Genomic DNA, 26,061 nt, shown 5'->3' on the forward strand with positions numbered 1-26,061 from the left:
AGTTCTCTGTCCTCATCTTATTCAACATCTCAGGGCATTTGACACAGTGGCCTACACTGTCCTCTCCAAAACACTTTGCTCACCTGCCTATTGGGACACTGGAGTCTCCCTGTTTTCCTGTGTCACTCATCACTCCTCAGCCTGCTGTGGGTGGTACCCGGCTCTCCCCTGGGGTCCCTTTTCCTCTGTAGCCGTGTCTTCTCCTTGGATGACCTCACCTGGTCATCCAAGACTCTAGGATCCTCACAGATACCAAAATCCGCGGATGCTCAAGTCCCTTATATAAAATCGCACGATATTTGCATATGACCTATACACATCCTCCTGTACACTTCAGATCTTTTCTAGATTGCTTACAATACCTAATACAGTGTACATATAACGTAAATAGTTATACCTACAATGTAAACGCTATGTAAATAGTTGCCTGCGCTTGGCAAATTCAAGCCTTGCATTTTAGAACTTTCTTGATTTTTTTTCCCCCGAATTTTTTTTTTTTTTTTTTGGTGGTACACGGGCCTCTCACTGTTGTGGCCTCTCCCGTTGCAGAGCACAGGCTCCAGACGCGCAGGCTCAGCAGCCATGGCTCACAGGCCCAGCCGCTCTGCGGCATGTGGGATCCTCCCGGACCGGGGCACGAACGCATGTCCCCTGCATCGGCAGGCAGACTCTCAACCACTGTGCCACTAGCGAAGCCCTCCCCCGAATATTTTTGATCTGCGCTTGGTTGAATCCGCAGATGCGGGACCTGTGGATATGGAGGTCTGACTGTATGCTTAGAATAAAATTCCGTTATTTTTACACGTCTACAGGGCCTTGAAGATCTGGTCCACGACTGCCCTTCTGACCTCATCGTGGCTCCCCTCCCTGACTGTCTGGCCGCGTCCACTATCACCTTTCCCATTCAGCCTCCCCCCCCCCGTGTGCACGTGACTTGTTTCATGTCATTATCTGTGCTCAAATGCCATTTCTTCAAAGATGCCTTCCAGAGCACTCACTAAAACGTGTACCACTCCCTGCAGTGTGCCTTCGCTCTTACCCTGCTCTGGCTTCTTTTTATTGCTTACAAGTGCCTGAAATTATTTTTCTCTATATATTCTTGCTTATGTTGTCTGTCTCTCCCACTAGAATAGAAGCTCTGCAAAGGCAGACACGTCATCTGCCTTGTTCTTTCTTGTCCCTTGGGCTGGCACATAGTAGGTGCTCAGTTAATATCTGTTCAATGAATTGCAGCACTTACCACTTGTAAAAAAATATCTTAGGAAAAACAGTGTATTTATAACAGTGAGATAGATGTGTATCTCCTAAACATCAGTAAGTAAAAGAAAGATAAGCAACAAAGATGAGCATCATTTTTTCCTATCAAATTGGGAAAACTAATGGTAGTGATAATGTTGGTGAGAGTACCAGGAAACGGGTGCTCTCATTTGCCATTGGTGGAGTATAAAATTGTCTAAGCTTTCATAAGTGATGAGTCATGGGTTATTTTTATCTCAGTTTTTGTGGTTTGCTATGTTTCCCATTTTTCCCAATAGTTACTTTTCCCCCCAGTAGTTACTTTTGAAATCAGGAAAATCTGATAACTTAATCCCCCACCACCCCAACTTTTTTTTTTTTTTTTAACCTGGCTGGATCCTGGTACCAGCAAACTTGTAAAGCTAATCCCACTGGTAGGATGGTCTTGTTTTGTTGTTGAATCTCTTAAGAATGTTTAATCTGAATCCTGTATCGGGTTTCTTGGGAATAGTGCAAAATCGGTCACTGGAAACTTGATGGGCAGAGTCACCCTTGATCTGAGGTCCTGGCCGGTTTGGGGAGCCCAATGGAAACGTGAGACTGGGAAAAACATGCAGCACTAAGGGGGGCCCACCCAGTTAGAGATGGGGTCCCGCAACCCTTCCTGCCAAGACCCAGGTCTCCGTAGGCTGGGTAGGCCTCACATTTCTTGGCACATACACTGCCCAACTCCCTGGCTGCTTGGAACTGAGTTAAAAACAATGATCACAGCCACCCATGCCTTTTCCTCTGCTTTATGCAGCTGGATTTCTGATGCCTGTTTCCCTCGACACCTCCATACCCTATTGTGCCAGTGCCCACAGGGCCAGCCCCTCCTGTCTGGGCCCCAGGCCCCCGGAAGGGAGGCTCCCAGCTGAATCACCAGTGGGCCATCCTGCAATCTCCCCTCGTTTCTTTCTTTTCTGGAGGTGCATTGGTAGTTCAACATTTCATTTCTTTACGTCACTTTCTGGCCTTGGCAGTTCAGTTCCAGAGCTCTCAGCAGCCCACCTGACCAGCACCACCCAGACGGCCAGGAGCTTACAGAGGAGCCGGCACACACTCGGCTCCTAGCCCTGGGCCGTCGCCTTCACACTTTCTCAGCCTCGGCTCTCAGACCCTGGCCCTCTGACAGCTGGCACAGCTGACTGCAGGCACCTGCCAAGGACTGGGGATTGTTTTAAGTGGCACAGGGAAATGAGGGCTGGGGCTGGCTGAGGACCGTGCTTCCCCAGTGTCTGCAGGCTGAGTGGCACACACGTAGAGCGACTACCGATATTTCGGTGCATGGACCTGGTGAAGTGGGGAGGGGGGCCGATTTTAACTCTTGGTCATCTGTGGAATGCCCTTGTCCCTTCTCCCTTGGGGCCAAGGGGACACGGCCGAACACCTGCCTGCTGATAGGGTGGAGAGGCACCAATAAAAAGCCTCCCTTCCTGCCTTAACCACCTGGTGGAGATCTGACTGTATCTGAAAGATGCCTGATCCATCTTCATGTTCATGCTTCTTAGAGACAGTGCCCATGGGGGAGGTAGGAGAGAAAAGCTCACCCAGGGCGAGTGTGGTTCTCCGTCGGCCTCTGCTGCGACTCGAACCTGGGTGTGGCTCTGACTTGGGGTCCGCTCCACTGTCTCAGGCCGCAGGGACAAGTGGGATTGTAGCTTCTCTTGCCCCTTTTGCCCAGCCAGCCCTGCTTTCAATCAGTAATTCATTTAATCTGTACTTTCGTGTTTTCCAGCCTGTCTACCCCTGAGGCCCAGGAGGCTCCAAAGAACTCTGCAATTAATCTGGTTTGGATTTAACCACCTTCTTTTACTTTTCTTCTTATAGCTTAAACTTTGGAACAAATATCGAATTTCCAACATTCCATCGCTAATATTCTTAGACGCCACCACCGGGAAGGTCGTGTGCAGGAATGGGCTGCTGGTGATCCGCGATGACCCAGAGGGTAAGACCTTGCTTTGTCCACCCGCACTCCCTGCTCTACCCCCCTGCCCTGCCCTCCTCCCTGTTGGTAGAGAGCGTATAAAGGAAATAGATGAGTGCGGGTTTATTTGGCTAGAGAATATTGTCTTGATGAAATTACAGTATTCTCCAGGTCATGGTTAAGATTTTTACGGAGATCAGAATGTCCCTCGTGGGGGCTTTAGTTCATGGGCCAGCGGAGATGGAATCTGAAAAAGGAAGTTTAGCTTTGAGGGCTGAGGAGGCCATTGAGAAGCGGCTTGAGCCCAGATTCCGACTCCTAGTGCTGTTTCAACGGCAGCTCTCACCTTCACAATCAGAGGCAGACTGTGTGGTTTCGGGGTTTGTTCTCATTAAAATTTTACCGTAGCAAAGTCGCAATCTCTGCATTGCTCTGCTGGCCTGGCGGTGAGGGCCCCTCAGTTCTTGGGGCTGCTCAAGTCCTAAGCCTTGGTCTTGCTGACTGGCCGGGTGGCTGGCTGTGCCTGGGTGGCTCTCATCACCCTGCTCAGAGGCTGTCCAGGGCCTGTTTCTCTCCTTCTCTCAACCCCCGCCCCCCAACCCTGTGCACTGGAGTCATAAAAGTCATAGAAGTGTTATAAGTTCTTCTGTCCCTCACTTACTGATCCAATTGGAGGATTCAACCCGGGTCACAAATTTTCCCAGTAAAAATTTCACCTGCTTCAAAGAATTGTCCTCAGTAAAAACCAGGGCAGGTAGAACCAAGTCTTTACTTTCTGAAATGTAAACACACACACACACACACACACTCCACTCTGAAACTTGTTAAAAACCCAGCTTCCCCGCCTCCACCCCCAGAGAATGGTGGATCCCTTTGTTTCAGGGTGGGCTTGGCCACCTGCTTTTTCAGCCAGGCTGTGCCTCTTTCTCCCTCCCATCCTCCACCCACCCCAGGCGATTTTGAGGCAGTGGTCCCTGGACCACCCTGTGAGAAAACACTGTTCTGTTGAGGGGGGGGAGCATATCATTTGCTCTTCCTGCCTGGGGCTTACGTGTCACCAGAATGTCGACCATCTGGGTTGAGTGGTTTTACGCTTTCCTTTCAGTAGACTGAAATTCTCATCTCACTTGGTTCCCTGGGCCCCAACCCAGACCGGCTGAATCAGAATCTTTGGGGGTGGGGAATTTTACAGTTCCCCAGCTGATTCTAAAATGCAGAGCTGAGAGCCACTGAGAGTCCAGGGTTGGAATCGAAGAAACTCACAGTTAATACCCAAGGCAGTGATTTCCCAACTGTCCCATCATCACAATTACTCGGGGAGTCGTTTTGCTTTGTTTTGGACATGCATCTTCAGCCTTGCCCCTGAATCCTGAGACTGGGGGTGGGGGGTGACCTGGGCTTCTGTACTTTTCAAAAGCCCCCCAGGAGATGGGTCCTGTGGTCATGCAGGTTCAGGAACCATTGCCTTGAAGGTAGGTAGGGCTCTGCCGTGGATGAGTCCTGCTTTTATTCCTGCTTTAGCTGCGGGTTCTATGGGTATGTTAAAAAATACTGTTTGGTGATAAAGTTGTCATGCTCTGCAGCCCTGAGGCCTTTTGGGTCAGAGGCCACGAGGAAGAGTCTTAACATTCTCGCTATCTGTTGCCTGTTTCAGGTTTGGAATTCCCTTGGGGGCCTAAACCCTTCAGGGAAGTCATTGCAGGGCCCTTGCTTAGAAATAATGGGCAGTCCCTGGAGAGCAGCAGCCTGGAGGGGTCTCACGTGGGAGTCTATTTCTCTGCACACTGGGTGAGTGTTTGGTCCCTCTTTAGTCCAGACAGAAGGGAGCAGTGATGTCACCACCAGCCCCAGCTGGGGTTGGCTTCTGGAGGTGTGACTGCTCAGGTGTCATTTCCCGGCATTCTTGCCTTCTCCTGTGCCCAATGCATTGCTGGCATGCTGCAAGTGCTTATTGTGATGAATGATATTAGCAGCAAGAAAACGACTTCTTTGGACTGGCCTAAAAGGGTAGTCCTTCCCCCTAAAAAATAAATAAATAAAAAGAGGAGTCCTCCTAACCCATTCTGACGGGGCTCCTCATGGGCCCCGCGGGAGCCCGTTTTAACTGCTGCCTGCTGGCACCCACGTGGATGGGGCAGGGCCTGTGCTGGATACGCGCCATCACGAGAGGCACGTTTGTTTCTGCCACTTCCATAAACTGGAAACGCGATCCGAATCCTGCTTGGGTGTTGCTGACCTGGCCTCTACGGGCAGGTGGCTGGGAATTGGGAAGGCGAAGGCGTGACGTGAGGCTGCAGGATCCCACTCATGTCTTCCAGTGTCCACCCTGCCGAAGCCTCACCCGGGTCCTGGTGGAATCCTACCGGAAGATCAAGGAGGCAGGCCAGAAATTCGAGATCATCTTTGTTAGTGCAGACAGGTAACGCGTGCTGGAGAGAGTGGCGGTGCATCTCCCCTTTTCTCTAGGTGGATGTCTCTTGCCATACACATCTCGCCTCTTTAAGCTTAGAGCTTGGGGGATAGGCATCAGGGAAGACATATCTGGGATGATTATCGGAGGGACAGATACATTTCATATTTACTCACGTAATTGTCTGAAGGAGAGCCAAGAAAAACCCGTCCTTGCTGTCATTATTAAGGGACATCCCAATTCTGGCCTGGGGCATTTGAGATTAGCACGCATTTTTTTCTGATTAGTTCAGCTTTGTGGATGGTGGTGAAAGGATGTGGAGGGGGGAGGATGGAAAGAAAAGAGCCGGAGACTGATGGAATGTGGCACCTATCCTAGTGGGCTCTGCAGTCATTTCTCTTAGCTCTGGCCACGTGCTTTTTCTAGGGGCTCTCCTCAAAACAAGAACAGACATTCTTCCTGGAGTACGTCAGGGCCTTTTAGCCTCAGTCTCCTCTGTTTCTTGCCCTCTTGCCGGCTTTACTCATCAGTGACCTTCCTTCATCTCAAAACTCCAGCCCCAGTTCAGACTGAGCCGCCAGGTGTTCTGTTCACAGAAGGGTCTCTGAGATGGCAACACACGGAGGGCCTTGTGTCCACTGTCGTACCCTTGATGTCTGCATGATGCTGTCCTCAGTTTATTGGCCCGTGGGCCCCACCCCACTACACCGAGCCCCCCAACCCCCCCACCCCTGCATGGAGTGCGGCAAGCCTGAAGGCATGCCACAGGGAGGAGTCACTTTGTTAAAGCCTTAAACAACATCAACTTGGGAATTCCCTGGCGGTCCAGTGGTTAGGACTCCGCGCTTTCACTACCGAGGGTGCGGGTTTGATCCCTGGTCAGGGAACCAAGATCCTGCAAGCCCCGTGGCGCAGCCAAAATAAATAAGTAAATAATAAAAAAGTCAACTTTATTGAAGTACGATTTTCATACAATGAAATTCATACATTCTGGGTGTCCAGTTCAATGTATTTTCACTAATGTATGTACCTGTGTCACCATCACAGTGAAGGTGTAGAACATTCCCATCAATTAAAAGAATCCCTCGTGCCTCTTCTCAGTTAATCCTCACCCCCAAATCCCAGCCCCACAGGTCCCCGGATCTGCTTTCTGTCACTTGATTAGATTTATCACTCCTAGGGTTTCTTAGACATGGAGTCGTAGGTATACGCTTGGTTAAGTGTCCTGTACACATCACTGTTATGTGCACAGATTACAAACATGGCGGGGAATGTGGTGTCTGAACATCTAGACTCCTCATAAAAGTAAGACCTGTCAATGTTGAAAAAGGAGAAGTTAAGCGTGAGCTGAATGTGTAGGGTGCAGAGAAGCAGGATGTTGAAGTGGCCTGGCATTTCAGTTTGGCGTCCACCTGTTGTGTGGAGCTTTGCTTTGGGGTGTGCGCTGGAATGGGTAGGACAGTGTCCTCCGGCCTGGTGTCCGAGGAGCACGATGATTAGAAGCCCCGGCATCTGTAGGGCCCTGGGCACGACTTGGTGGAAGGTGGGGAGGACCCAGTGGTGGTACCTTGTGGGGTAACGGGGCTTTGTCTCCCTGTGTGTGTCTCTGTAGGTCAGAGGACTCATTCAAACAGTACTTCAGTGAGATGCCGTGGCTCGCAGTTCCCTACACCGACGAGGCCCGGCGGTCGCGCCTCAACCGGCTGTATGGAATCCAAGGTAGGTGTGCCCGACTCGTGGGTTCCTTGGAATCCTGCTCGCTTGTCTGGGCTCACCACCTCTTTGGCTTTCCTTCTAGAGGGAAAAGAACATCTTTATTTCCATGAATGTTTGCATTCTTTAGCATCTTAAAAAGATGCGGTGGATTTTAAGGTATGTAGATTATCCCTCATTAAAGCCATTTTTTTTTTTTTTTTTTTTTTTGAAAATGCTTGTCCCAGTGAGACAGCTACTTCTCACCACCCGGCCTAGTGGGTTCTAATGTGGTTGGGCTATGGAGAACACCTGCACAATGACTCGGCCAAAACCCGATCCCAAGGTTCTTTCTGTCAAACAGACCTGAGGGTGACCTTTGGTTCTGTTAGTCAAGCTCCTTGAGCCTCGGTTTCCTCATCTGTAAACTGTGGATGATACATCTGCCACAAAGAGTCGCTGGGAGCGTTAATAGGATAATGCAAACCCCATACTTCGCACATTCCTGAAGTGTCACAGTGACGGCTGAGGGGGTATTTATTGCCTTTTAGGCAAGAAAGTTGATTTCCTGAGAGTGTTGAAAACTTGGACTTGAAGTACTAATCATGGTGTTTTTCAGAAATAATGATTACTAGTGAGACAATCTGTGTTTTTATTCTTTATTATGTGAATACCTCCTTCCCAGCCTCCACCCAGCCAGGTTTTTTCTTGGTGGCCTATTAAGAGTTAAATTCATTGTCTTTGTATCAGTGGCACCAGATCCTGGTCAACCCTAGACAGATAACAGCTAATATTTGAGTTCTCAGTGTCTTGGTTTATAGGAAGTGGAGAAAAAGAGACAAATCAAGATCTACCCACCAACTCCACAGCTTGTGGGGGAACTCATCAGGTTCTTTAACCTTTTTTCTTCACCATTTAGAGTAAGCGTTTGGCTTTGTTAGGAGCTAGTTTCAAAACATTAATATTTCATTTAAAATTGGTGATTCTCAGTTTCAGATGTGCATAAGAACTCCCTGGGGATCTTGCAAAAAATGCAGATTCGGATTCAGTGGTTCTGGGGTGTGGCTGAGATCCTGCATTTCTAGCAAAAGCCCCCAGGCGATGCCACTGCCGCTGGTCCAGGGACCACACTGTGGGCATTAAGTCTGGGTCTATTCATCCTTTGAGAATTTGGGAGCCTTACGCCTCCTACTAATAAAAAAGATGAAAGCAGTTTTCTTTCCAAGCAGACGTGGAGAGACATGACATGGTTTACTGGTCCAGAAGGACGGGTACCAAGTTGGTTAATTTAAAGGAGATGGCCCAGGAGTATTTCCTTCCAGCACTCTGCTTGCAGAGAGCCTTAAAGCATGTGTGCCTTGGGGTAGGAGCAGTATTGCTTGAGAAAAGTGATGATCCTAGGCCAGTCGTACTAAACAGTGGGTTGAATTGCCACTTGGTGGGGATAAGCAAAACTTCATGTCTCTCAATTCACTTATTCATTCATTCAACAAGTATTTGCTGAGGGTTTACCCCCCTACTGCTGACTGACCTTGAGCAAGTTACTTAACCTAACTTTTTTCAGTAAAACTGGGCAGTTTCACTGTTGGATACAGAGTAGGCACTTAATATTTAACTGACTGACTTAGGGGGAAAAAAGGGAAATATTTGATTTTACAACCTAAAAAAGATAAACTTTTCGATGTCAAAAAGCTTACTAACAGAAAGGCAACTAACAGTATTAATAACACATGTGGCAAAGAATCTATATCCTTCATAGAAAAAGAGCTCTTTCCAGATACCAGTCCAAAAAGAGAGAGAGACAAACAATTTAGTTGAAAATATGTACAAGATATGAGGTGGGCAATTCACCTGACGCATATTGTCAGAATGGATAAGAAAAATATTCAGAATAATCTTCATTCATGATTTACAGATTAAAACACTGAATTTCTGTCTATCACATTTGCAAAGAACTCTACTTGCCAAAAAAAGATAATCCCCAGTATAGGAAAGAGAGCAGACTGCTAGTGGGAATCTAAATCAGGACAACGTTTCAAGGAGAGAAATTGGCAATGTACACCAGAGGCCTTAAAAATCTATAAAACCTTTAATTTCAGAATCCCACTTGTAGGAATTCATGTTCAGGAAATTACCCTCTAGCACCCAGCAAAAACTGAACTTCTTTTGCAGTTGGAGGTGCATTTTTGTTTTTTTCTTTCATCTTTCGTGTACTTTGGATTTCATCACAGACCACAGTTCTTTCCTTGCTTTAGCCCCTAGAAAACTCAGAGCTGAATTTGTAGCCACCTTTAGCAGTTTTACAAAGCTGACCATTTCTCTGCGTGCCCTTGACCCTAGCTTGGTTTTCTCTTCCTTCCTTGTTTTCCTTTCAGTGGGATGTTTTCATCAGTTTTTTATTGGATTATATCATGCACTTTTTAAGCAGCCTCAAATCCTTTTTGGAAAAAAGCTGGAGTAGATTTAAATGCATAGGATTCTATTTCTTGAGCTCCAGCTAACCACCAATACTGTACACTGAGCATGGTGGGGAATAAGAAACCAGAAGGGTGTCCCAGGGCTGCCCTTGAGTGGGCAAGATGGGATTTACATTGGGAAATAACTGCAGTAGGATGATATCTTCTGAAGAACTAAAAAGTGTTGGTCAGATAGGTGTCACTTTGTACAAGGGCTCAGAAGACTGAACTTGTCCCCGAGAGCAGAGCGGGTGCTGGGCTTCACTTGGCCACTCTGCTCAGTCAGGCAGCCTCTCCATATGGGGGCATCTTCTTTCCAAACACACGTCCTCAGTGAAGCACAGCCTTTTCCTCTCTGAGGAAGGGAGTTGCCCTTTCTTGGGGGTGGAGGCCAGTGAGGTGCAGGTCATATTCTAGTGGTCGATGCTAAGGCCCTGAGGTCACCTGAAAGTAATAAATTACCAAAGGACAGTCTATGTCATGCAGAGCCAGTTTGAGGGTGGGGGTTTCTACCCTCCCTGTGCTCTGTGAGATGCTTCTTGGGGCCCTTGTTGGCGGGGTAGGCACAGAATAGCAATCTCCTAAGGAGAAATCACAAACCCTGCAAGATTCCGCACAAGTTCTGGGCACACGGCTGAGGCTAGAAGGTACCCTTCTGTCAGACATTGGCAGGGCACGAAAAAATTAAATTGATCGTGGGACTTCCCTGGCGGTCCAGTGGTTAAGACTCCGCACTTGCACTTTAGGCGGTGTGGGTTCGATCCCTGGTTGGGGAACTTAAGATCCCGCATGCTGCATGGTGTGGCCAAAAAGACAAAAAAGGAAAAATAATTAAACTGATTGTTTTCTGTCTGCCTTCAGAGAGCAGAGAAGGGAACTCTCCTTGTGGATTCTCCAGCTATCGACATGTAAATATTACAGCAGTAGGAGCCCTGGTTGCTAGGTGTGGCCCAGACAGCCAGGATGCGGGTGACCACAAATGAGCAGGAAGAGAATGGAGAGTTTTCAGAGATGCATTCATTTGGCTCAGTCTCTTAAGGCCTGGCAGTGTGAGGACGAGTACATATGTGGTTCCCAGACTTCAAGGAGCCCTCAGCTGAGAGTCAGAAAGCTGATCTGGAGAGGCCCTGTGCCCAGGCAAGCAGCGGCCGGGCAGCCACACAAAAGAACCCAGCTCTGCACCGGCGAGTGTCCTCTGCAGCCCAGCCCTGCACCTGGCCCGTCCCGCTGCTCCTTGTCTGCTGGCTCCACGGTGTACACTCCCTGCCATCTGTACTAGTCCCTCCTCAGCTTGGACCAGCCTGCGTTCCCAGCTCTCTACCTCCTGCTGCCTCACGCTTGGGTTCTCTCCCTCGCACAGTGTTTTCTGCCAGCTGCTCACCTGATCACTGACCCCTTTGGCTAAGCCTTAGGAGTCATTCCTGCAAGCGGCCTGTCAGACATTGCCGGCTGACCCTGATCTGTCTGTCCGCCTCTGGCCCTGTGAAGCCAGAGATGCACTAAAGCACGGTGAATCGAGAGTGTGGAAGAGCCACACAGGATCCTTTTCAAGGCAGCATTTAATGAAGGGCAGACAGGGGAATAGTCTGAATTCACACGAGACTCTGGCTTGGAGCTCTTGAGCCCAGAAGGCTTCCTGGAGGAGGTGACTCTAGAGCAGGGCCTTACAGAATGGATGGGATTTAGGTAGAGGGTTTGAGACATTCCAGGGCAAAGGCCAGAGTAGGATGTCCATGGTGTACTGTAGGGCAGACTGGGTAATAAGGCTGGTGATGCCGCATCACAGAAGGCCTTGAGCACCAGGCTGTGGTCCTTGAACTTGGCGCTTTGGGCTTTGGAGCTTTGTGAAAAATTTGATTAAGGGGAGATCAGTACAGTAGTGACGTGTAAGCTAGACTAGAAGAGAAATCCCAGAGGCGTGTTATCCTCTGATATTTCTGATGGCCTCACTGAGCTCCCACTGTAGCCAGACCTCAGGCTGTGGCTCACGACAGGCCTGCCTGTGGGGAGAGAGAGGGTGGCTGCTCCCTTGGGCTCTAGGGCAGGTGGCCCAGGCGGCCTCTGCCTCCTTCCAGCCTCACAGGCTGCTTCAGCTTCATGGCATGTTTTGGGTTCCCCGGTGCATTAGTCGTTAGTAAGTTCTTTGGCAGCATTTCCATTGATCTTACCAGTCAGCATCCCACTGCGTTTGACTACCAAAATATAAGGTCGAGAAGATCCACAGCCTGTTCGAGGGGCGGGGTTCCGAGGTCCCGGGGCCATCACTTTCCTCCCTGTCGGCATCTCCCATGGCCCAGACTCCTCCCCTGGGGGAGTGTCTCTCTCCTCAGCAGACCTGCTTTAGTGGGCGTATGGCCGGCTCTCCTGAATTCCCTCAGTCTCCCTCCTCTCCACCATGAAGCATCTTTTACAGCATCAGAATGTCTGTGTGTCTCTCCATCCCCTTTCTTCTTTCTTGCTCAAATAGAGCTCCCATGTCCTCTCCAGGTGCACCGCCCTCCCAGCACCTCCACATGTTCACCAACCTGGAAGCTCTCTGAACCCCATCATTTTGGGGCCTTTATGGAGTTTTCACTATGTAGGCATGAGTGGTTAAATCATTGGCCATTGGTGATTAACTCAACCTCCAGCCCTTCTCCCTTCCCCAGCTCTTGAGGTCAAGGGTGTGGAGCTGAATGTTCCAACCTTCTAACCACGTCTCTCTGGCGACTTAGACCCGTCATCTCGCGAGCATCCAAAAAGACACTCACTCTTACCACTTCCATTCCAACAGTCTTGGAAGCTCTTGCGTCAGGATCTGGGACTAAGACCAAATATTATAACAAAAGATGTTCCTATCACCCCAATCATTCAGGAAATTATAGGGGTTTTAGGAGCTCTGTGCCAGGAGCTGGGGATGAAGGCCAAATATATACGCCTCACTATGTTACAGTATCACGATGTGCACGTACATACACTCCATGCATGTGCAGAGTCAGTGGAGGGTTCCACCAGCTCTCTGGTCTTCTGCAAATCCCACAGGGCTCTATCTGGGAGAGCTCATGCTCCCTGCTTGACTCTGTGTCCTGGTCTCTCACCCCACTTTCTGTCTCTTCCTGAACGTTTCGATGAGGGTGCTTTCAGAGAGCAGTATGAGGTACCTTCCCCTGCCCGCACCCAAGCTGAGCCAGCTCCACCTGGCCTGTCTTTGGGCCTTATAGCGCGCAAATGACTTCATCAGACCATCTTGAGGCCCATGAGGGCAGAGCCGCTCTGTGTCACCTGGACAGGCTTGGGTGAAAATGGGCAATGCAGAAGAACCTGGAATCCTCTGAGCATCCTGGGAGCTGGGCTCAGAGCGCCCCCGGATTCTGAGTATCTTCCAGCATCGCGAGGAGGCCTTGCATAAGGTGCTGCCCCTTCGTTCAGGTGTCCATCCAGATGGTGGTGGGAGAGTCTGCGTCTTGAGGCTGTGTCCTCCAGTCACCCCTTTCAGAGATGGCAGGACCTGCTGCAGGCCTTGAGGAGGCATCTGCTCCCAGGCTGGTTGCTGGTCCCTCGGGTGCTCTGGCCTGAGCCCGGGCCGTGTTAGCTAGCAGTCTTCATGGGGCCGCTTGAGTTCACCAAAGCCTGGCATGTGGCCTCCATCCACTTCCTTTGCCTTGGGGAGTAGCTGGGTTGGCCTCCCTCCTCCCAGCGCTTTGTGCAGACTGGGGAATTTGTAGCCCTATAAGCTGCTGACAAATGCCTTTCTAAGGAAAGGGTTTAGACGCACTTGGCAAAAGGCAGATCCCATTAGCAATTCTCTAATGCTGGCTGTTGGAGAATACCATGTTCTGCGCAGGGAGGCTCCGAGCCCCTTCTCTCCTGGGTTAGAGGCCCTCGCTGGCTTTGTTCCTCTCCTCCCCACCCCCGCCCCCGCCTCTGGGGCCAGCGACAGGGCCCAGGGTGGACGGAGGCCCTGCCACCAGGAGAGCAGCAGGGAAGACCAGGAGGCAGTTGTGTGAGGCCCGTCGCTCTCCCGGGATCTATTTATCTTCTGTTTCTCTGTTGCCCTCTTATTCCTTAGCCTTATCCTCTGGCTTTTTCTTCTCCTTTTCCCCTTTCCCTGCCTTTCTCATCCATTTCCCGCCCTTCTCCTCTCTCTTTCCCTTCCTTTGCCCTCTTCCCTGCTCCTTTCACAAAATGGACTTGAGGCAGAGTCTCTTTATTTTCTATAGAAACGAAACATTCAGCCATTGTGTTTTTCAATGAGTAGAGGGCGAGGGGCCCACGCTGGTGTTTTTTGTAGGCAAATCTCAGTATTGACAGGGCTGGCGCAGGCTCTGTGGAGCTGGCCCCCTGGGCCTGGGGAGGGCGGCTGGGGGCTGTCTTAGGGCCTACAGAGCAGCCTCAGTGCTCTTCTCTGCTCGTCTTGTTTCATTCTGAAAACATAAAAAAAGGAAAAACAGGAAAGGACAAAGAATAATGTAACAAACACCCATGTGGCCACCACCTAGAACTGACATCTTTGCCTGAGGTATTTATCAACGAATGGGAGCATTAAACACAGACCAAGTGGGGCTCCCTTTACTCCTCCGTGGAGCCTTGCCCCTTCTTTCTCCCCAGCGGGGGAGAGCGGTGACACTATCACCCCTTCACTGTGAATATTCCTCATCTGTTTTCAGATGTTCACTGCGTCTCTGAATCCGTGAGTAATGTATAGCCGTGCTGGGTGTGTTTCTAGAAGTGTACTTAAGTGCTGACATGCTGTAATATCATAATGCAGCTTGCTTTTCTCACTAAACATTATGTTTTTGAGATTTATCCCTGTTGATATTTACATCTGGTTTATTTCAGTGCCGTGAAGTGCTTTGTTGTACCACAGCCTGTTTATCAGTTCCAATGTCAGTGGATAGTTGGTCATTTCTGGCTTTTCTCTATTACAAGAACGCTGCCATTTTAAATGTCTTCTTTGGGACTTCCTGGCGGTCCAGTGGTTAAGACTCTGAGCTTCCACTGCAGGGGGGCTCGGGTTCAATCCCTGGTCCAGGAACTAAGATTCCCGCATGCCACGTGGCATGGTCAAAAAAGAAAAGTCTTCTTTGTGCCTCCTGACGCGGGCCTTCTGGCCGAGTTCAAGTGGGCCCAGACTCATCCCTTTGACTTCCTTTGGGTTTCTCTGAGCTTCACCACTCAAACCAGCTGCCTTCTTCCTTTCCTTAGCTCTCCCAGTAGGGGAAGGTTTGGGGGAGAAGGAGGGGGAGGAAAAGAGGGATGTGATGAACTGGGGTTGATGTTGCCAAGGCGTGGTCTGTATTTGTCATCCCACCCCTGCTGCCCTACGGTTCCTGTTTGATTTTTATTTAATGTTAGTGCATTCATCATAATATCATTTAACAAAACTCAAATATGTATCTATTTCACCCACATTCCTGCCTTCCTAGCACAACTGTTTTCACTTTTCTGAGTCCTTTTGGTCTCTGTCTTCAAGCATATTTCTACATAGTTGTAATTGTACACATAGCACTGTGTATTCTGCATTTTCAACTCACCCATGTATTACAAACATTTCCATACTGCCACAGTGTTCATGATGACCATTTATTTCCGTGATCACGTAACCACTTGCCCTGCCACGTGCCCTAACCCACTCTTCCTGTCTTGGGGTCTGCTTTTCCTCCCCTTTCTCTTCCCCACTGCCAGCAATCTTTGCGATCACACTGCCATCTAGAAGCAGAGAAACAAAGTTGGGTTACGGCCCTGACCAGGTCCTCTCCCACCCCCAGGTGCTGCCCCAGACCCACCACCTCCTTTGAAACTCCCTCTTTCCTTGGTGATAGGAAAGCAACCAAACGCAACTATGGGACAGTCTCCATGCACGTGGCTTTTTTTTTTTTTCCGGCCGCATTGGGTCTTCGTTGCTGTGCATGGGCTTTCTCTAGTTGTGGCGAGCGGGGGCTACTCTGTGGACGGGCTTCTCATTGCAGTGGCTTCTCTTGTTGCGGAGCACGGGCTCTAGGCGTGCGGGCTTCAGTAGTTGTGGCACATGGGCTCAGTAGTTGTGGCTCGCGGGCTCTAGAGCGCAGGCTCAGTAGTTGTGACGCACGGGCTTAGTTGCTCTGCGGCATGTGGGATCTTCCCGGACCAGGGCTCGAACCCGTGTCCCCTTCATTGGCAGGTGGATACTTAACCACTGCGCCACCAGGGAAGTCCCGCACGTGGCTTTGAGATGGTTTTAAATACTCACAAATCGGCTCCTCCCAGGAGGAAACAGTATGGAGCCGGCTTCTTAGGCCTTGTTCCTTCTTCTCTAGGTTTTCGGGGAGATGCTGAAGGGGATTCTGAGGCACTGCTGTGGTCCACCCAAGCTCCCCTGGGTGGGGGCCTGGGGCTGAAGCCCTCTCTAGGAGTGCAGAGTGTGTGTTCTACTCGCAGAGGTTAAGCTTGGGGTGGTGCAACCGAGAGAACACCAACCGCACACGTGGCAGCATTATACCATCCCCGGAGCCCTCCCTGTGGTGTTGACGTCGCCTCGGTGTTCCGTTTCTTTAGCGAACTCCCTCCAGCCAGCGTGGAGGTTTCTGTTTATCTCACGAGAGCAAGGCACCAGTCTTCTGTCCCTTCTCGCGAGCCAAATGATCAACTTAGGGATGATTAAAAAAAATAATGATGAACTTATTTATAATAAGAGCTAATATTTACGGAGTACTTACTGGGTGCCAGATGGTCTGCTCGAAAGCATTTTCTACGTGTCATTCTACTTCCAGCCCCCAAGTAAGACGGGAAACTATCACTACCCCCATTTGACGGTGTGGAAATGAGGCTCTGAGCAGTTAAGTGACTTTCCGGGGTCTTCCTTAGAATTCTTTCTGTACTCTGCCTCCAACCGTTCCAGCCATCCCAGCTGGGAAACGACAAGTTCAAGAGAAGCAGAGGCGAACTGCTCCCTTTTCATTCCCGTCAGGGAAGCGAGCCCCTTGCTGGGGTGGTAGTTATTCTGTACAAAGGCATTGATTAGAAATTTTCCATTCCCTTTAAGTTTCCCATAAGAGGCTCTGCCCTATTTTCTCCTTAGAAGTCTCTGCTTCGGGGAACCTGCTTCAAGGGAGGGGGGAGCAGGAAAGGCCTGATGGGGCGGGGGGTGGGGGAGAAAGGGGAGAGGTGATCGTATCTCAGCCTCCTTCCCCAAAGCCTCAGAGAAGAGGGAGGTGGGTGGTGCAGAGAGTGTGGATGCAGGGCCCGCCCTGCCCAGCTCCTCCTTGGGGATGAGAGTCCCCAACCCGGGGCTGTGAGCGCTCCCGCCAGTGGCCGGCCTGGTAGAAAGAGCAGCAGCTTTTCCAGCAGGCAGACCAGGCTTCCTGTCCCACCGTGGCCACTTACGGGCCAGACGACCTTGGGCAGGCAACTTGAACATCTGCAGGAGGCGGATAATCGTACTTCCAGGAGTGAGTGAGGTCCCACGCCCTGTGCGGAGCACAGAGCAGATGGCCTGAGAGCAAGCTTCCTTTTCTCACCTGCTGGTTCGTCTCTGGAGGAACATAGACACTTAGGGCTCCAGGGCCAAGCTAACCCAAGATCCGGTGATGGGAAGGCGGCCTGGCCCGATGCTTGCTGATTCTTTTTCTCTGTCCATGTGCCGGAAATGGGCTTCTCTTGGTTGAAGTCTGTGGTCATTGTACCGAGTCGCTTTCTGTTTACACTCCACAGGCACATGCACCTCATCATCTTGGGCTCAAAGCACCAAATACAAGGGGGACTTTGCTTTCACGTAGCCGTGGGGGAGGAGTGGGGAGACCCGGGGGCCCAGCGGAGCTGTTCCTCTGTTGACTTGGCGAGGACTCCATGGCAGCCAGCTGGGGGCCTGTGTCCCTGCCCTGCTGCCCTGGTTCCCACCAGCCATGACTGGAGAGAGGCTGCAGCCGTGGTAACAAAGAAGCCTCTTAGAGTAGTCACTGGGAGAAACCGAGGCACCAAACCAGGAAGTGAGCTTCTTTGCCTTTGGATTTTACTTCTCCTGCCTTCTCTGTCCGTCCTCTGTGCCCGCTTGCCCTCCACAGACCAACTCAGCATCCCACGTCTGAGCTACAAACAGGCCTGCTGCAGTGTCTAATCATAGCAGTGGGCAGGCCCTGGTTTAGCCCAACACTTGAAATTGCCCAATTTCAGAAACTGATTAAAGACCTTGGCCAAGGCATTTTTGAGATGAGGCATGGTGCTGGGGAGGTATTTGTCTGCAGACGGCCAGACTGTCATGTTGTGGGCCCCAGCCCCAGGCTCCCTTCAGGCTTCTGACTCAAGCCCAGCCCGATCCGGGTTGGGGACACACCTGATGTGAGCCCCAGGCCTCTGGGGGATGACATGCCGTTGTGAGGATGAGGCTGGAAATGCCCCAAGTCTCTTGTACTCTGACACACAACTCAGGAGACCCGGACAACTCAGGAGGCCCGGACAGCTCTGGGCGCATCCTGAAAGCCCGAGTGTGCCGGCTGCAGCCACGTGCGTTTGTATGTGCTGTGCGTTGTGGGAAAGGCAGTCCCCAGAGTCTGTTTCTCTCTGGACCTGTTCCCCAACATGCCAAGCCACTCCTTCTAATACGTGTGAACATAATAGACTCGTTTTTCCTTTTTCAGACAGGCTCACCGCTGCATGCCCGCTGCCCCAGCCACCATGCAGGTCATAACACCAGGGCTGTATTTCTGGTACCTCAGCATCGCCCCCCGTGGCGAAGTAAAATGTCAGTGGAGCAAATTACCGACTGAATGCTGTGGAATCTATAAATATTAAATTGCTCCGGCTTTCCCTGGCCCATATAAAATTAAAGCTCCGGTCAGCTCCAGAGGGGAGGCAGCTGGTTGGTGCAAGGGGGGAGGGGACCAGCTGCCAGTGGAGAGACAAGTGTCCCCAAAGGGCAGGGCCGAGTCTGCCTCTGTGGGTGGTGCCTGGAGAAGCAGCGGGGAATGGGGTACAAAGAACAGGGAGGTGGAAAACCCACATGCGACTGTAACCCGGGAGGGATCTCCTCTGATTTTCCACTGGAGGCTTTATGGTTAGAGGCGGGCTGTGGTTTGCGGGGCGCTTTGTGTTGCGTTTCTTACCCCAGCCCAGGATTCTAACATGAGGGCGACAGCACTGCCGTCAGCATGTTCCCTCCAGGGACTGCCTCCCTCAGAGCAAATGCTGGAACCTCCCCAAGCAGCAGGGCTGGAGATGGTGGCCAGCTGTCCTCCTCCTGTCCTTCTGCCCCTGGCAGCCCCTGTCCCAGGATCCTCCCAGCAACAGGCCCCCAGTGCTTGCACGGGTGGGGCCCTCCTGCCCTTGACCTGTGCTGGTCTGCATTGCAGGGGAGTGGGTGTTCACACTACCTCATGAGGTTTAGACTCCCTGCAGGTATGGGAGCAGCTCCTGCTTCTTGGGGATCTCTCTAGGACTTCCCTGCTTCTACGTGCCAAGCCCCCGTGCTGAGTTCTGAAACGCACAGCCTTGTTGATCTTTATGTGGCGGTAGGATAAGGTGGGAGCTTCAGTGCATTCACCAGGAGGCGGGGGGCGGGGGAGTGACTTGCTTATTAGGCTCCCGTGGAGATGTGACCTGCCAACCCGGGGGGCTCCCTGGCCCTTCAGAGGCTGAGCCCAGCTTCCATCCCAGAGCTCTCCGGCTGAATTGTGTCCTAGGGGGCCGTCCCGTGGACTGTGGGTCTGTGGCCAATCTCGCACCCTCTCTTGCAGGCATCCCCACCCTCATTGTGCTGGACCCACAGGGGGAGGTGATCACGCGGCAGGGGCGGGTGGAGGTGCTGAACGACGAGGACTGCAGGGGCTTCCCGTGGCACCCCAAGCCCGTGCTGGAGCTCTCCGACTCCAACGCCGTGCAGCTCAACGAGGGCCCCTGCCTCGTCCTTTTTGTAGGTATGAAGCTCAGCGGGAGCCCCAGGGTGGGACGGGATGGGCAGAGCTCACTGGGTGGGGATCTGGGAAGTCTGTGCCCGCATCTTCTTTCTGTTGCCAGCAACGCAGGGCCCGGGCCTTTGTCTCCGCGGCTGCCGTGCTCCTGACCCCAGTGATTTACTCGTGGTTCTCCCCTGTGGTGGGTGGTGTTCTGGGAGCTGCTGCTGTGCTTTCCTTCCTAGCTGCTCCCGGCTGCCAGCTGGGAGGAAGAGGTCAGCCCGGGAGGAAGCCCTCGGCCCCGTGATGAACAGACCCATTGTTGGGGGCCGGGCTGCAGCACAGCAGCTGTGGGGGGCTGGGCCCCTTAGGCCAAGGCTCATCCCCAGCTGCTGCTGCCGCTCACCTGTGCTCTGAGGAGCTGCCCCAGGGTGGCTGGAGCAGGGCCCGGCCTCGGGGGGCATCTCCGGGGCTGAGAGCCCCTCAGTCTCCCCACCTCTCCCACTCTGACTTTCAGTGGGTGACAGCAGGAGGACACAGAACACCCACTCCGGGCTCCCTGCAGGCCCATAGGGTGACCCTGGTTCCTTCTGCAAACGGAGCAACTGCTGGCCAAGGTCCACCTTGCCCTCTGCCTTGGGACTCGTTGCTTGGTTCCAACTTTAAGTAAATATGGTACTGGAATCACGGCTGAGCTGCTGCCATACGCACCACGGTGAGGGGCTGGAGAATGCAGGCAGCATCCGACCCCCATTCTCTGCGAGTCTGGTTTGGGGGCCCCCAGGCGGGAGCCAACATGCGGACTTGAGGGAATCCTGAAGCAAGCTGACTTGCAGGCTGGCCCTGAGCTTGGAGGGCAGAGGCCCTGGGAGGGGCTGGCCTTGGGGGACCATTCTCCTTGGGGCTTTCCTGGGCAGGCTCACACGCCCACATCCTGGGGCCTGGGAAGCAATTCTGAACTGAGGGACCGTAGGGAACCTCACTGGCCATTTGCAGATGTGGAAATAGGGTCCCAGGGAGGCAAAGCGAGTTCCCAGCATCACGGAGCTAATTAACTGTGGATCTAGAGTGTGTGGGGCCGAGCCTGCGCACTGGGCCTCCCGGGTGGTGTGGCACTTCCGGGGCACCTGTTTCCACCCACCCCCGGTCTGCGCTTGCTCTGGGTTTCAGGGTTCGGCAGGAGTGAGCTGCTCCCATGCTGCTGTTTCACTGGAGGCAAGAGATGCCCAGAGGGGGCTCTGGGAGCCCGGCTGGGGGTTCTCCCCTGCAGTCAGCCTGTCCCTTCCCAGCCAAGTCCCGCTGCCAGCTGTGAAGTTGCCAGTGCCCTGGTGCCTCCCAACCGCCACCAAAGCTGCTGATCAGACCACAGTCCTGACCCACCACCACCAGTTCTGCCATTTCCATTAGGAAGTCAGAGATCCGCAGTCACGGCATCTCATTCTGTGCTTGTGAGGAAAAACTGCCGGGACCTCAGGTCCTGGCCTAGGGGAGGCTTAGCTTCCAAGGTGGGTTTGTGAAGAGCTCAGTGAACAGGACTGCATTTGCCTGGGCATTAGCGCTACTTGGTTCTTCCTGGGGGCATGGTTCACGACAGCCTGTGTGTGAGAGCAGCGAGCAAGCTGGCCTATGCCTGGGGACACACGCTCCTGCACCCAGGAGGCGAGGCTGGTGTCCCAGGGGAGGCTTCTCTTCCCTTCAGGCGCTGCTCAGATGGGCAAGTCAGGCCCTGGACCCAGGCACCACTCCATCTTGATTGACAAGCCAGTGCGTCTTTGTGTCTTTCTCTCTCCTGTCACAGATTCTGAGGATGACGGGGAGTCCGAGGCGGCCAAGCAGCTGATCCAGCCCATAGCTGAGAAGATCATCGCCAAGTACAAAGCCAAAGAGGAGGAGGCGCCGCTTCTGTTCTTTGTGGCGGGGGAGGTGAGTGCTGCTGTGGCCTGGCCCCGGGGCTGGCTCAGCTGGCCCGCTTTAAAACACCGGTGATAACAGCCCTTGGGGATGTCTGAAGGGGGTCTGGGGTGACCGTGCTTCCAGAAGACTCCACAAACAAATGTAGCATAAAAAGATATCAAGGAAAACCAATTCTGGCCCCTGCCGCCTCCTTCTTGCCATCTCTCACACACAGCAGCCTCAGGGCCTAGGAGGCCCTCCCACGACAGAGGCCCCCCCCCCCCCCCCCCGCCCCTTGCACCCAGGCTACGCCCACCCCGGCTGCTGGGGAGCCACAAAGATCGCGATCAACACTTACTCCCTCTGGGCTGGGTCCAAACCAAGCTCTTGGTGCTTTACAGAGTGTCTTCTTGGTTAGTCCCCTCCCCCCTGCCCGCAAGGGGGCCTTTTCCCATCATGGGATGCCGGCGGGGATCCGACCACCACTCCGACCTGCAATTACCCCTCCAGCCCAGGGAGAGTGCTGACGTTCCTGGCATCCCTGTCTCTCCCACCCCAGGCCTGTCCCTGGAGGGCCTTCGGCTGGGCTGGACCGAGCAGGAGGCTCGCCACCGGGAGAGGGGGAGGGGGAGGGACGAGGGGCAGGCCCTTAAGCTGGGCCGCCTCCCCGGGGGTCTGGGAGCCTGGGTCCCGCACACGTGGAATCTGCAAGATGGTCGCAGCCACGTCTCCCCGGTCCCCACCCCGAGCCACCCTCCGCACAGGTGCCGCTGCCTTCCCCCACCCGGGCACCGGCCTAAGCCAGTTACTGACGGATACACGTTTTGAAGCCCCCCTGTCCTCCTTGCTCCCATCTGTACCTCCAGTTGGTCCGAGCCCCTGCTCATTTCACGCTGTGTTTGGATCCCAGGGGATGCCGCGGGCGGCGCGACACCCGGAACCACCCATTCATCACCTCAGTAGCCGCCCCTGCTCCGCGGGCCCCTGGAAGGCAGCTGAAGTCACCCTGCCCAGCTGTGGGGTGGAGGGAACAAAGCAGCTTCACAGGGCCCTGCCTTGGGGGTCCCCAGCCCGCTCCACACAAAGCACAAATGGAAAACGCTCTGAATGTATTAAACTCTAACCCCTTTCGAACGGCTCGGAGAGGAAAGATGGGCGCAGAGGAGAAAGGGCGGAGCCAGCGCGGGGGCAGGGCTGGAGGGCTCCGGTGGCCGCGTTACAAACGTGGCTGAAAGGAGCAATGGCAGGTTTCCTACAGGCCAGGCCCCGAGCGAGGCGCCTCACCTGGACCACCCACGTGCTCCTCACCTCGTGGGCAGGGAGCATCGTCCTTACCGTCCCACAGATGAGGAGGGTGAGGCTCAGAGAGGGTGAGACGGCTCCGAGCCCCGCCCGGGCGGGCTGTGAGTGCGGGCTGGCTCTCACGCTCGCGGAGCCCCACGTGAGCCATTATTGAATCCGTTTCACATGTTTTAGGAAAGCTGGGCTCCGAGAAGTTTCTGCCAAAGTCCTGCATTAAGTGGGTGGCAGAGAGAGGAGTGAACGTGAGATGAGGAGTGACTCCAGAAGCAGTGCTCTCCCTCCCTCTGTCCGTGCGGGTCTGGCAGACGGGCCGCCCAGCCTGGACCAGGAGGTTGGGCAGAGGCCCGGGGGCATCCGCGGCTCCAGCTCTCCCACCCACCGCCAGGCCTTCCCCTGCTCTGCACCTGGGCTCCTGGCCTTGGCAGCTCTCTTGGTCTGACCTCGGAAGCAAGGTAGCCAGGAAGGAGCACAGGGCGCAGGAGCATCAGGCACCAACTGGGGGCCTCTGAGCCCCTGGACTTAGGCCCTTCACGATCCCCCAGGGCTGAGCGGGCTGCGGCTTTGTCTTGATCCTGTCCTCTCCCGCAGGCAGAAGTTGCCCCTTCTGAAGCCTTAACAGACGTTAAAATTCATCTCCCCGCGTTTGCTCCAGGGAAAGTGAAGGGGAGGCAGCGGGCTCTGGCTTGGCCTCCTAACGGGAATTGGATGTATGGTATTTGTCCAGGTGTCTCCCCTCTGTTTATGGTGAAGATTGTTTATTAACCCAGATGGAGGCACTGAGTTGGGTGAATGCTGCCAGAGATGCTGCATCACCCGGCATTGCTGGGAAGTGCCTGCTCTTTATAGGGTGGGGGAAAGAAAGACAATAACTAATCATCTTTCCTAAAGAACTGTCCTTTCAGAAAGAAATGTTTCTTGTCTCAGAGCCCGGTGAGCCTCCTGCTCACCCGCATTTAAGGCCAGGAATACCCCGAGTCCTTTTTCGGCAGGGCGACTCAGGGCTTTTCATTCAGTGGAGAATTTTGCACATTTTATGGTAAGACAACCTGGGGATGGGTATAGACAGTCCATTTCCTGTATCAGCAGCGTGAAAGGTAATCTCAGGTGGTTGCTCCCTTACAAATCTTTCTCCTTGTCTTTGGATTTCTCTTTGCCTTTATACTTTAAAGCTACATCTGATACTAGGGAAATTCCTCAGGGCAGTCACTGGGAACGTATGATAGATACAGCGACCCGTGTAAACTTCAGTAGCACTTCAGGGGTCCCGGCTTCTGAACTGGCGGTGTAACTCCTGCCCCTGCTGCAGCTGTGGGGCTGGGGGCAGTGGGCTGTTTTCTTAAAAACATTCTGAAGTCGAAGTCCAGATTGGCCTGGGCCCACAGTGGGGCTGCAGATAATTGAGAGTTGGTTGCAAAAGTAAGTAGTCAAAGGACATCCCATTTTCACAAGTTAAAGCTGCTTTCGTGCTAATAAGAAAAGATGGCTTGCCTGGGGTTTGGGGTGATGCAGAGAGAGAATTTTATGAACCAGGCTGCCCCTCCCCCTGGCAGGGCGGGGTGCCCTGCTCCCCGTTCTGAGAGCCCATCTTTCCTGGAGGCCGGCCTCGCTCCAGGGTGATGTGGTGGCTCCGTCCCTAGGCCTTCTGGGGAGTCCGGGCCCAGGGGACTCTCTACCCTCTTTCTTGGAAACTTACTGGTTTTCTTTCCCTCCGGTGACTTCCAGGATGACATGACCGACTCCCTGCGAGATTACACCAACCTGCCCGAGGCTGCCCCTTTGCTCACCATTCTGGACATGTCAGCCCGGGCCAAGTACGTGATGGACGTGGAGGAGATCACCCCTGCCATTGTGGAGGCCTTTGTGAATGACTTCCTAGCAGAAAAGCTCAAACCAGAGCCCATCTAGTCGGGCTCCCGCTTCCCGGGATGTTATTTAAAACGCATTCTTCTCCTCCCCCTCCCCCGCCCTTCCCTCCACCCTTGGACTTTTCCAGGGTGTCCCGAATCACACAACCCAAGTGTCCAACCTCTCTGTGGTGCCTTGTTTTCTGCATTAACTCCTCAGCTAGCACCCTAGGGTGCGCATCCTCTCCAGCAGCAGAAGAACCTCCGTGTTTGGAGACTCTGCTTGGGATTCGCGGGGCTGGCATAACCCGGCCCGAACTGGGACTGCAGCGTTCTCTTGGTCCCTAGCTCTTGGTGAGGTATTTGCCAGGGTGTTCTTCTGTCAAGTGGGCACCAAGGGACAGAGCATCGGTGCTCTGGCTCTGCCTTAGGTGCCGGCACGTACGTGCAGAGCCCGAGGGTTCAGAGGCGCACGCGCGGCGGGTGGAGCAGGGAGAGGGCGGCAGCCGCGGAAGCCCCGTGCAGAGCTGCGGGCGAGGACGTCCTTTCCTAATTGACTTGGTCTGCCTTGGTCTGAGGGAAAAACACCAGCTTGTCAGCCGGTTCTCGGGCAGGGGCTCTCCAGCCCTCAAAGGAAGTTTGTGTTCTTTTCTGGTGAGGAAGAGAGTCGCTACGGTAATGATTCACGGACTAATTGCTTACTTTGATGGAGCGCCTCCCATGTGATAAGAAGGAGCTGCTCATTCCTTCCTTCTAGCTCTTTCTTCCTTGATCTTGACCTTCTCCCAGTTTCTACCTTCTCAGATGAACAGCCCCTACAATCTTGGAATGTTGTTACTAAGTTCTCCCCCTTGGACATCTTCCCAAGAAGACGCGGTGGTCCTGTGTTCCCGGAGGAGCACCGCTCACCAGCTCAGACCTGACTCAGCCCGGCTCTGGGCCTGGGGCCGCTGGAGCTCTGCTGAGGTGCCCTTGCCCACCCTTGGTCACCCCTGCATTCCCTTTTCTTCTCAAAGCAGAACTTAAAAGAGACAAAAAAATTACCAGAAGCCTAGCTTTTTCCTAAGAACCTACAGAAAGGGCTGTGCCCTGAGGTGGGAGTGCAGGCCAAAGACAGGTCAGCTAAGAGTAGGCCCTGGGTCCGCTCTGCCGGGCCCAGCTCAGCTCCTTGTTTGGGCTGAACTGACCACAGAAAGGAAGCCAACAGCTGTGCTCTTAGGATTTGGGATAGAAGGCTTTGCCTAGGGCCTCACAGGGTTTCAGCCTATCTCAGTCAGAAGTCAGGGCCTTTAAAAGAATCTCAGGCCTCACCCCTGGCTCCACTCACAGCCAATCAAGACCATTTATTTGGAAAACCCAGCCCCCTCCAATTAGCTGTTGACATGTTGCTCCTTGCTGAGTGGGATTGTTGATTTGTAGT

The 26,061-nt window shown here is 53.1% G+C and overlaps 1 protein-coding gene across 1 annotated transcript in view; it reads left to right on the top strand.

Annotated features, from left to right (window-relative positions):
- Window positions 1-26,061, top strand: part of NXN (nucleoredoxin) — a gene marked incomplete at its 5' end in the record, with an annotated part of 140,514 nt that extends 114,453 nt beyond the window's left edge. The window contains 7 exons of the mRNA XM_082861065.1: window positions 3,106-3,223; window positions 4,857-4,990; window positions 5,521-5,621; window positions 7,225-7,331; window positions 19,447-19,626; window positions 21,401-21,525; window positions 24,520-26,061. Of these exons, the coding sequence (XP_082717191.1) occupies window positions 3,106-3,223; window positions 4,857-4,990; window positions 5,521-5,621; window positions 7,225-7,331; window positions 19,447-19,626; window positions 21,401-21,525; window positions 24,520-24,702 (948 nt within the window). The 3' untranslated portion in view covers window positions 24,703-26,061. The remainder of the gene's footprint in view (window positions 1-3,105; window positions 3,224-4,856; window positions 4,991-5,520; window positions 5,622-7,224; window positions 7,332-19,446; window positions 19,627-21,400; window positions 21,526-24,519) is intronic.

Source organism: Leucopleurus acutus (assembly GCF_964270905.1).
Source record: "Leucopleurus acutus genome assembly, chromosome: 19".
In the NCBI taxonomy this organism is placed as follows: domain Eukaryota; kingdom Metazoa; phylum Chordata; class Mammalia; order Artiodactyla; family Delphinidae; genus Leucopleurus; species Leucopleurus acutus.